Consider the following 12,323-nt stretch of genomic DNA (forward strand, 5'->3'; position numbering starts at 1 on the left):
CTTGGATTAACATTTGAACTTTTTGAATGCTTATTCTAATTCAACCACAGAATCTTCTGAGAGCTTCAACCATCTCTAATTAAGACATGCAACCATTTATCTGTGGTTCATCCGTGCCCTTAGCAGTTTTTGCTTTGCTGGGACTCAGTGGTGCGGAGTGTGCGCTGGGGTGAGCGCCACTCAGAGAAACACACGGACTAACCAACTCTACACTGCTATAATAACTCTCTTACCCCTTCCATAGTGGGGAATACTATGATGGCCTCAGATTTAGAGTGGAAACAAATAACCCACTTCAAAAATAAACTGCCCTAGGAAGTGTCTTTGAAATTTTTTTTAATGCTGAATTAGAAAAACATAACGTGTGAATATAAATCATTTTCTATGCAATTAATGCAGTACAAACATCCCAGTGTTTTGCTAGTACCTGAGAGCTGGAATATGGAACTATCTATAAACAGTAGTGAATCTGACAGGTCTGTTTTATTTCTCTTCCTCCTCCACCTCCCCTCAGTGTAAATTAATAAATATTAATGAAAAAGAGAAACAATAACACTTATCTATTAATTTTTCTTCTTTCATTTTCTGATCATGCTTAATTTAAAAGTGTTTTGGTGTTACATGTAGTCAAATATATGGTTCTTTGAGCCTTTTATTAGCCATGATTCATTCTGCATATCAGCATGAAGTGGTACTCATGCTTTTAGCCTATATCTGTTCCATGATGCTCAGTTATCTGTCTGCCCTTGAGCTATCGGTAGGTATGGATTTGCATGCACACTGTTCTCCTATGACAATAGTATGCCAGGAATGACCAGTCTGGTATTACCTGGTCAGGTGAGGTTCCATTCAAATAATGTTCATGCCACCAAAACAATTCAGATCAAAGGTCTGTCTTTCAGCAGAATTAAAACGTAGAGGCTTCTAAAGCAATTTTAGCAGTTGGCTTTACAAATGAACTTATGTCAGCTGCTCTGTATGATGACTGACTAAATTACTTATATATCTAATCTTATCTAACTATCTGTCTGTCTGTTTTTCAGCATTTCAGTACCCATCACCATATTATCTAGGCGCCACCATAAGATTAAGGAGCTCTGCAGTGACATTCTCAACATGATCTGTTCAAAGGTCGTTAGCAGAGCCTTTCATACTGGAAAAGATCAGAGGAGAGTACTGGAGAGAGCCACAGGAGGAGAGAAAAAGGCGAAGGAGGCGGTAAGCCGTTGGAGCTGGGTTAGTGGTGCTCGTCCCGCGGGGCTGAGCGAGCACCGCGGCGCAGGGGCCTCCTGTCAGCGGCCTTTGCTCTGCTGCGGGACCACGGCACGTACTGTGCGCTGCTGTCACCGCCTGAGCTCTCTCCCGTGGCCTTGGGGTTGCTGTCCCTGGGCTTTTTCAGATGCTGTTTACAAGCTTGGTCTTTATGATTTCGGTATGTTGCTGCCTCAGAGCAGGACATTTCTCTGCAAAATTCCTGGTAGAGGGCAAACGCTTCAACTCGGGAAACCACCTTCTCCAAACTAATATATTAGTTAAAATTTTATTTTTAGCTTAGCATGCAAATCCTACAAACTCTTTGTGTTTGAAGAAGAAAAAAAAGGTGGGTTTCAATGTATACAGAGTTGCATAGGACCTATGGAATCAGGAAAGGTGACTTTATCCCACGAGGCCCAATCCTGCTTCCACTGAATTCTGTTGCTGGACTGTCTCTGGTTGCCACGAGCACGTGCGGGGACAAGCTGGGGAGCTGTGTTACGGAAAGCGGGCCCTGGCCGTGCCGCGTTCGCTGGTGCAGCCTGTTGCTGTGGTTTCCAGAAGTATACTGGTAAGTGAAAAATCTGCCACAGCTCTGTTTTTCACCACTCCAATTAGGAAGGCTGGTTCAGTCCTGAGGAGGCCAATGACAGTATCCTGACACGTTGCTCAAACAAACGCCTGGAGGTCTTTCGTACCCCTTTTGGTGCAAAAACACTGGGGGTTTACACTAGGGGATAAATAGGTGGTTCCAAAACAAGAAGGAAAGAGCCAAAGTTGGAAGCTAACCACAATACGTGGGTGTCAGCGATTACCAAAGGCTTCCAGTAACTCTGCTATCATCAGAGACTAGCTTTATGGGTATGGCCTCAAGAAGTTTCCCTCCACTTAATTAAAGAGGCAGATAAGTATCTAGGTGGAGTGTGCAGATAGGTTCTGAATGAGTTATCCACTAAGGCTGGTTCGCTGCACCTATTGTTAAAGCCAAAATATAATATCAGATTAATGCATTATATTTGCCTATTATAGCACTATGTCATCATTATATGACATGTTGTAATTAAAGCCCTGCGTTAGAAACAAAACTATTTGGCTTGGGATAAGTTGCCTTTATGACTTCTGTGGTTATGATTTCCTCCTTTTCTTAACCCCTTAAAACTGCATAATATAGCTATTTGTAACTGTATAAAGAAAGTTTCTAGGTTCAGATTCTAATCTCAGGTAATTCAATGTAAATAAAGTAAAAATCTGGCACGTAGTCTTTGCCCGTGTCTGAATATTTGCTAACAGAGGGAAATCCGCGTTGTTTGGGTCGCAGGAGTCACAGAGATGGGCAGTAGGTGAAATGACAGGATGCATAACTCACCACCTAGCCCTCTCAGCTGTCACCCAGCTGTCCGCATCCCTTCCTGATTCGGTACAATTGCCCATCACTGTTGAGGAGAGGAAGCCACCCAGCACGCTTTCACTCTTCTTCTTCCTTCCTGGAACTACATGAGGAAAAATTGGTTATTAGAGTAATTTCTGGACCTGGCTCTCGGGAAACCATGCTCACAAACGCAAATCTGCAAAATGGGGGTGTGATTGCCTGCCAAACTTGGAGATACGATTAAGATTACAGTTTGGGTAACTGACTATGGTAATATGTTTAATTAGTGATTTGCATATGCAAGCTTTTAAATCTCAGTAGTTGGTGAGTCACCCATGAAGTGCCCAGCTCAGCCCTGCTCTCAGCTTTGGACAGCCAGGGGACACCAGCAGTGCCCCTGTCCCCACACCAGCTGCACAGAGCGAGTGGTGTCACCAGCCAGGGCGTCATTCCCCCAGAATAGCCAGGCTGGGTCCCTTTGAGAAGTCAGCGTTGCAGGGCGATGAATCTTCCTGCTGTTGTTTGGTAGCAGCTTTTATTATTTAATATTTCACAATACTCTTATATAAATGTAATTGATGTCTTTTGTATTAGTAACTTAACTGTGCAATTGTTTTAGATTGGAGATGGCCACCTTAATGAAGGTTAATGCTGAGGGGAGAGTTGCCAATAGCTGGGGGAGATATCCCACTGTCTTAGTCAATCAGCTGGAGAGAGTTTATTCTGCTGCTGCAATGCCGGTAACTCAATAGTTTGCTTCCTAATTCGTGGATGACCTCTCACCTAGACTTGGACCGAGCTGGATGTGGCCTTGGTAACTGGCTTGTGCAGTTTCGGGGCTTAAGCACACCAGGAACTGTTTTGTTATTTCTGTTTCGCTTAGATCTTGGCAACGTGCTTTCTCTTCATGGGGACAATTTCTCCCATTCAGGAAGGTCTCAAGTAAGTGCCAGATGCCTCACGTCGCCAGTCTGGGATACATACAGTCTTCTGATTTGTATAGCTTACTGGAGACACCTTTCTAGCATTTCATCTAAAATAATAAAATTCCGAAAGTGAAAAGTAAAAAAGTAATAACAATAATAATATGCACAAATGTGATATTATTTTTTTTTGCATGGAAAAGTTATTTCCCCAGCTTTTGCCGGGGTGCCCTGGCCACCGCTCAAGGGAACCTTCCCTCTACGGCTGCTTACTCACACGAGTAAGTCACTGAACTTGATCCCACTGCTGCTCCTGTTCGCACGGAATCGGTGGCTGCGCAGGGATGACTCAGAAGGCAAAACGGGATAGAATGAGCCACACATGGGCCTTCCAGGAGAGTGTGTTCTCTTCAGTGCTAATTAATTTTCTGCTCTGCAAAATACTTAACAATACAAAACACTGCTAACTTCTTTTTTCTTTAAACATTTCCGTCAGCCTCTTAGAGGTGCTTTTATGAATTCCATTTAGTCCTTTTCCATGTTGATTAACAAATCAGGCCTAATTACATGGTTTATTATCATGACATGTTGTCCCTGAACAGCGTGTTATTACATACTTAATAAAACTGCAATGATACCCACCAACGTTGGGAATTACATACTGTCAGAGGGAAGGGAATTGGAAAGGAAAACGCTGAGGACTCAGTGAAATTCTGTGAACTCAGAGCTCAGACTCCGGAGGAGAAAGGGAAGATAGTATCCAACTTTGAGGGTGATTTCAAATACCTTGAGAAGTATGAGGCATTATAAAAATATGGCCCCTGAAGAGGATTTCGTCATGAGGGAAAGGCTTCTCTGCTCACTGGGTGAAAAAAATTACTTTCTAATAGCATCTGTCTGTTTTACATACATAATGAGCCAAACTCTTTTGTGGTCATGTTACTGCCTGGGAAGTGTTTGGAGTGAGGGACAATGGTGCTTCCAGTCATTTTCACCAGAAAACTTTCCCTGCTGAATTCATTCATATTTTTAGCTTTTAGTATATACTTTAAACAACATATGGTATTGTCAAGATCTTTTATCTCGTATTTCACAGTTTTTTAAACAAATAATACCTGAGACACCCTCTTCTGTTCTCCCAAATCCAGGAAGTACCTTTCTGCAGACAAAAGAACGGAGGCAAAGAAAGGTGAAGTAACTTGCCTGAGATCCCGAAACAAGTTTGCAGCGCGGTCAGATACAGGACTTCGCTTTCCTTACTCCAGAATCACTAGGTCATCGCTCCTACCTAGTTAATGTTGGGCAGGGTCTCTGCAGCAGAGCCTGAAAAGCAACCGTCTGGGCTTAACACTTAGGCCAGGAGCAGTGCAGCGGCCCAGCCCTGCGCCAGCTCCACTGGGCTGCGAAAGGCGGCCAGAGCCCTCCGGCATCTCCAGCTGATGGTTAGTCCTGGGGGGGAGGCTGGGAGAGAGTGCAAATTAGCTGAGAGAGGTGGTTATTCGGAGGTCACATTCGCCTCCCTTCTACCCTCAAGACAAGGTGGTGGGCAGGGAGAGGGGAACTTGCTTAGTATTGCATTTGTAAAGGAGCTTATAATAAATGGGCTGTTCTGCGCTGGATTTGTACAGTGGGTGCTGTGGATGCAGGAGGCTGGGGCCGTCAGACGTCCCAGCGCACAGGACAGTAAAAGGCAGCATTCCTCACAGGCGAGCTGCATGCAATATGAAATATTTTTTACATCTACAATAATTTTCCCATTTGTCCTCTTCACTTCCTAAAAAAACCTTCCACATACCCAAGTGCAACAAACTCTTCTCAGAATAAAGGCTGTTTACAAGCAAGTGAGGGTTGCAAAGGTCTGAAATGCTGATATCAGAAATGCTTATTCTGGACCAGCAGACTCTAAATGTTGAAGTTGTGAGAATGGTTCATAAAAAAGCAATACAGGGCTGTTGGGAGATGGTCCTCACCCTCTTCTTCTTTGAATGCAGGTGAGGATGAATCCTCATGCTTCATGGCAGCGTGGCAGCACAGCATAGCTGTATTTTCATGGCCAGAAGCACATGCTGCAAAGGTAACTTTTCTCTGAGGAAGAAAACCAACCCCGTCATTTCTGGGCTTTATAGTAACCAAGATAACGCTCAGAGTGGGAGCAGTGTGTGAAAAAGAGCAATGCCTGCCTCAGTCTGCAGAAACCAACAAGTAGTAGGCCTGAGAGGTCCGTGTTGCCCTCTTCATCATAGGAGTCTGTTGATGAGAAGATTAGGAAGGTACTAACTTGAGAGCACAGGTACTACCTTGATTAGCAGTTTCATAGTCTTATCACAAGCATCTCATTTTCCTCACCCAAGTAGGTGGAGCTTTGTTGGCAGCTGGAGCCTAGGGAAGGTTTAGCACTGTTTTTTTTCCTCCACATCTAATGCTGCCTTGAGTGCTACAGCGGAGTTACTGCAGAGGACCACAGCCTGCACCCTCCAGCCCCGCTCCGCGGGCTCCCTCACACAGCGGGGACACAGCCATGGTAAGGTGTTTGTCCCCAAGCTGTTCTGTGTCACAGCTCGCTGCCCTGTCTGGGTTGGGTCAGGTACCCTGCAGAGTGCACCCCTGCCACTCCTGCGCTGGGGTTATGCATGTTAAAGCAGGATTTTCCCTCTTTTTTTTGAAAAAAGCAAAAAAAGAGAAACATTTGAGTTTTACCTGTGGTAGTAAACTGACTCTAATGCCAGTAAAGCATGCCTAATTGGCAGGATTTAGAGCCTGATCATTCCAATTTATGCCCAGAACAGGTAGGGCAGCAATGAAAGCCTCTCCCACCCAACCCCACCCCTTCTCGCCAATGTGCCTCAACCCTGCCCTGAAGGGACCACCTGGAGGGCTGAGAAGGGAGTTTCCTCCCTCTGCGCAATAAAAAGGCACAGTCCTACAGTAAATACCAGGTTAAGCTTAAGGCTCTTCAATAGTTAGTGTACCTCCGGTAATAAAGCTCTTGCAGGGCTCGTGCAGAAGAGCACCTGCTAGTGAATTAATGCAGGAGCAGCAGCCATTTGCTGAGGTTTTCGCTTTAAGAACTTGGCAGAAAACACGAGAGTAGAATTTTCACTTCACGTTACCATGAGGTCAGTGGGAAAACAGTTCACTGCCCCTGGCCTGGGGTTGGACACGGTTCCCATCACTGCCACGGCGTGCAATAGCCTTCCCAGAACCGGGTGCTGTTTGGTATCACTTCCCTCTTCCAAGGCCTCTTCACCACATGGACGTCTGCTTTCTTGCGCTTTTTGCCAAACCCTTTCCAGTCTGTCAGACTCGCTCATGAACTGTATCCTCTGCAGCCTACAGAATGGTATTACAAGAGGTTTGACTGCATCATTCCCACCTCTTCTGAGTGCTTTATCCTCCCCAGGCCAAAATCCACAGGAGCTAATTCTAGTGAAAGGCACATTGACCCATATTTGTTATCAACAAAGGAAGAGCTATGAAGTAGAGGTTTTCCCCTGTAAAGTAGGAGCATCTGTTAATAGAAATAAAATGCTTTGGGAAAGAAAGAAAAAAAGCAAGCACTGCTCAAATGCCATGTCACTGTGAGCATTTAGCGAATCAGGCTTATGCAATTTCAGAACTGAAATAAAAATAACATTTTCCAGTAGCCATTAGTAGCGTTCAGATTGCCCAATGCAGGCACCTTTGCTTTTCTCAGCAACTGCTTTATCAGTTGCCTTGCAGCCCATGGAAGGCCATGGCTCTTGGCAGCAGCTCTTGCTGATGCGGAGTGGGTTGTTGCTCAAGAAGCCTTTGATCAGCAGCCAGGTGCCAGCACCAGGCTGTGCGGCCGTGGCTTGCCAGGCTGGCCAGCGAGCAGGCTGGATGTGCTCCTCGGTACAGCGGGAGGAAACCAGGATTGCTTTTGGACTGAGTGCATCTCATTCACCATCTTTCTGGACAGACAGATTTTCTGTCATGTTTTCTTTCCCAGGACAGCATCCCAGCAGTGTAATCCAGGGGCTCTGGAAGGTTGTGTTTCAGCAGAGCACTTGGCACATCCAAAACCTGAAAGCTTGTGTTCAGCAATTTCTTGCTTCTGGTCAGGTATAACATCCACTCAGGTACTATCCCGATGTTGAATTGGGATGCAGTGGTGGCTGTTAGAGCACAAGCAGTGTCCTACTTGTCAGGTGTTTTGTTGTCTGCTTTATTTCTCCTGGGAAATGCAAAAGTGCTGAAGCCACTGTCATCTCCTTGTGCACAGGAAGGATGGCCAAATCAGCCCATGTGCATGGGTGGCTCTCTCCAGTTTGAAAATACGTGGAATGACAGTGCTCAGAATTTGCTAGGGCACATGCTGTAAAACTCAGCAAGGCACAAACATTTTCCCAGAGACACTGTGATCTCAGATCCATGTATATACAGATCCATGTAAATACATGCATGTAAATACAGATCTATGCATTTATCATCACTCATGTGAGTAATAATAGTTCCACTGAAATCACTATAGCTACAAGTGAACTACATATGTAAGATGAGGATCTAAATATATAATAGGCAAATACACCTGCAGTTATGGCAACTGGACTTATAACTAGAGATGCACATATGTGTATATGGCTTCAATTACATTTAGGGGCTAACTGGCAAGCTAACGATACATGATAAACTGGTGAAAGAGCCAGGACTGGAAACTGTCTCTTTTGTTTCATGTGCTAAGCTCAGTATTTATCCCTTGCATCTCAATTTCAGTCAGCATTCTGCACTCATTAATTCTGCAGCTGTGTAATTTGCTGTAAAAGTGTTAGGGACACTGTGCACCCAATAGCTAAAGTCATGCATAGAGACCTTCTGCCTTCTCTTCTACTCCTTCAGTTAAGGAGTTAAGTACTACCTTAAAGTTAAGAACACAGCTTAACCCAACAATCAGCACTATTGGCTTTAAGCACAAAAATATGTTCTGCCACCATGAGGGTTCATCAATAACTCAACAGCAAGGAGCCCATCCTGCTCGGAAGTTCTCTTTCTTCACAGAGCTGCCACACAAGCCAGCTGTGTGCTCAGGTGGAGTGTAAGTGGCCATGGTCCAGCTTGCATTCCTTTAAGCAACCAAACTCCTTGATAATTACTATTTTTTTTTGTAGTTCTACTCATCTTGTTGTGCCAAGTTATCCCACAGGATTATTCCACTTCTGGAATATTGTGTCCAGTTGTGGCCCCTCAGTTCCAGCAGGACAGGGAACTGCTGGAGAGAGTCCAGCGCAGCCACCGAGATGCTGAAGGGAGTGGAGCATCTCCCGTGTGAGGAAAGGCTGAGGGAGCTGGGGCTCTGGAGCTGGACAAGAGGAGCCTGAGGGGGGACTCATTCATGGGGATCAAGATGGAAAGGGGGAGTGTCAGGAGGATGGAGCCAGGCTCTTCTGGTGACAACCAGTGACAGGACAAGGGCAATGGGCGCAAACTGGAACACAGGAGGTTCCACTTCAATATGAGAAGAAACTTCTTCCCGGTGAGGGTGGCAGAGCCTGGCCCAGGCTGCCCAGGGGGGTTGTGGAGTCTCCTTCTGTGCAGACATTCCAACCCGCCTGGACACCTTCCTGTGTAACCTCATCTGGGTGTTCCTGCTCCATGGGGGGATTGCACTGGATGAGCTTTCCAGGTCCCTTCAACCCCTGACATTCTGGGGTTCTGTGATTCTGTGATTTTATCCTGCTCCTTGCACACGTAAATGTTAGACACACTTAAGTATTGCTAAATTATATTCGTTTTCTGGCCTTATGTATTTCAAAAAATACAAGAGACAGGATATGTATTTCACTGTTTGGAGCAGGACACCTGGGCTTGGAGACGTGTGGAAATCACTGTCAGAAACATCCACCCCCGAGTTATTGTGGGAGGGCAGGGGCTGGGGACATCAGCAGAACAATGGCTTTGTGAGCAGCCACCGCTGCTCTCCCTCTGCTTCTCCAACCGGCTCCAGGCACTTTCTCTTGTTCTTGTGATTCCCTTCCTGAATTACTTCAGCCAAGTAATTGTTTCATCATGTTGCGCAGAAATATTTTCCCATCGTGTCACCATGACATTTGTTTCTCAAACCAAAGCTCCTCCGCTTGCTTATAGAAAATATATAGCAAAACTTTTGTGGCTCCAGATCCCAGGTGAGCTGAGGGAGGAGGGGGATGCAGCAGGTGAGGTGTTAGAGGGATTTTTGTGTTGTTTTAAGGAGACTGTGATTCCTATTACTGTGATTTCTAGACAACATCAACGAGCTGTTTACCATGGGCCTAATGACCTGCTGTTGCAATATACTAGCAAACCCAAGGTATTTATAGAAAACAAAGAAGCCATTGCGCTTGATTTGTCTGGGGATGGGGACCGTAGCATCTTGGAGCCTCTATCAAAAATGCAGCTCTTTACCCTGATTGACATGATGTACAGAGGTGCCTGTGTGTGAGCCGATCAAAACCAGGTCTGCTGACCAGGTCACTTCTACGGTGTGAGTTTGCACAGGATTTATTCTGCAAATTGTATGAAATTATGAGACCTAACTAAAAACCTCTGATGTAAATACCCTCAACTCTGAGAAAGTGCTGTGGTAGCTGTGTAATGTGTGATACAGGGATCCCAGAGGCGGAAGCAGATAGGACAGGGCAGGGAGAAAATGGGATGTAGATAAAACTCTGCCTTAGCTTTTAATTAGATAGAAAACATTATTGGAGTTTATTATTATTTATTCTACTAATAATTTCAATAGTAAATATATAGATTCATGAGAATTTTAAAACAAATGAGAGTCAGATTTGGCACTGCTCTGTGCAACTGTGGCAACCAGTTGGAAGGTTTGGAAGCTTCAGCAACTATTAACCCATTTCTCCTCACTTGGAACTCCAGCCCTATTGTTTTTCATATCCAGACAGCTCTAACCACCAACACTTCTAGTAGGGGAGGAAAGCCTTTTATTCAAAACAAAACAATTCAGCAGGTGGGAAGACGATGACAAAAGGCTATTTGGTTTCTGATAGAGTTTCCAATAGATCAAACGAGAATGATTTGTGTTCTGAGCGGGAGAGCTGTGCCTGAGCTCCCGGGTGCTGCTCCGGGCGGCCATGCTGCCTCTCCCAGGACCGTCCCAAACAGAAACTCTCTTCCACTTTCGTGTAGTTTTGCATCAGGCTCCCACCGCACCATAAATGGCACATGATCCTGATGTCAATCCAGGGCTGTATCTAATCTCTTTAGGTGTTTGCATACCATTGTGTGGCTCATCTGCCCAGGCTGGGACCAAGCAGCCTCAGTTCACGTGGAAGAATCAGGAACCTCAGAAAACCTCAGGGTATTATCCAGGTGTAGAGTGTCTACCAAGGTTTAGCTTTATGGTGCAAAGATTAAACCCTCAGACTATGATTTGAGTCCCAGCAAAGAGTTAAGTAGAACTTCGTTCTTTTAGTGATTTCACTTGTCTGTTCATCAAGTGTCTCTCAAAAGAGAACTGATTCCCTCACGTATTTAATGTACAGTTTTGGCCACATGGTTTTATTTTTACTTTATTGATGGATTACAAAAAGTATTCAGAATTTAAACAGAAGTGTTTCCTTGGGAGTAGTTAACTATATTCCTAGTTTTGTTTGCATTTCCCAATTAAGGTATTAAGACCCTTTCAACTTATATACACATGTTTAAGTTTTACTTCACATTACTGTATGAGGTTTGCCCTGAAATTCTGACTGTTAAGCATTTGTGTGGACTCAATTTGTGCCAGTGTGAATGACAGCAAAATGCAAGACAAGGCTTATTGTATCTTAAGCAATATCTGGTCACAGCTGCTGAAACTTTGCTAGAAGACTAGCTAATATGAGAGTAACTTTGGGATTTTATACACATCTGCATCGGTGACACTGGTTGTAGGTAGAGAAGGTGCACAAAGATTTTTTTCAGGTTGTAATTTCAATATCTGAAGGCTTTTTCAGAATTTTAATGAGGGAAAAAAGACCATACTGTTATCAAATGACCTATTAGAGAGCAGCGTAGGGGAAAGGGACCTGGGGGTCCTGGGGACAGCAGGGTGACCATGAGCCAGCACTGGGCCCTTGTGGCCAGGAAGCCAATGGTACCTGGGGTGGGTTAGAAGGGGGTGGTCAGTAGGTCAGAGAGGTTCTCCTGCCCCTCTGCTCTGCCCTGGGGAGACCACACCTGGAATATTGTGTCCAGTTGTGGCCCCTCAGTTCCAGCAGGACAGGGAACTGCTGCAGAGAGTCCAGCGCAGCCACCAAGATGCTGAAGGGAGTGGAGCATCTCCCGTGTGAGGAAAGGCTGAGGGAGCTGGGGCTCTGGAGCTGGACAAGAGGACACTGAGGGGGGACTCATTCATGGGGCTCAATATGGAAAGGGGGAGTGTCAGGAGGATGGAGCCAGGCTCTTCTGGGTGACAACCAGTGACAGGACAAGGGGCAATGGGTTCAAACTGGAACACAGGAGGTTCCGCTTCAATATGAGAAGAACCTTCTTCCTGGTGAGGGTGGCAGAGCCTGGCCCAGGCTGCCCAGGGCGGTTGTGGAGTCTCCTTCTCCGCAGACATTCCAACCCGCCTGGACACCTTCCTGTGTAACCTCATCTGGGTGTTCCTGCTCCATGGGGGGATTGCACTGGATGAGCTTTCCAGGGCCCTTCAACCCCTGACAGTCTGGGGTTCTGTGAAATATGATTGAGTCTTCCACCCAATGGCCCTCTGGTGCATGAGTGCAGTTTGGGTGGTGTTATTTGATGGAGGAGAAACAATTAGGATAGAAACAAGTGTT

At 45.5% G+C, this 12,323-nt stretch overlaps 1 protein-coding gene across 5 annotated transcripts in view; it reads left to right on the top strand.

Moving 5' to 3' along the window:
- The window catches only part of LOC309446106 (uncharacterized protein), a 164,179-nt gene that overhangs the window by 126,307 nt on the left and 25,549 nt on the right, over window positions 1-12,323 (top strand). For all 5 annotated transcript variants that reach the window (XM_082065528.1, XM_082065529.1, XM_082065526.1 and 2 more), the window contains one exon: window positions 1,044-1,218. In XM_082065528.1, coding sequence (XP_081921654.1) covers window positions 1,044-1,218 — 175 coding nt within the window. The remainder of the gene's footprint in view (window positions 1-1,043; window positions 1,219-12,323) is intronic.

Source organism: Streptopelia decaocto (assembly GCF_964273445.1).
Source record: "Streptopelia decaocto genome assembly, chromosome: 14".
Lineage (NCBI taxonomy): Eukaryota > Metazoa > Chordata > Aves > Columbiformes > Columbidae > Streptopelia > Streptopelia decaocto.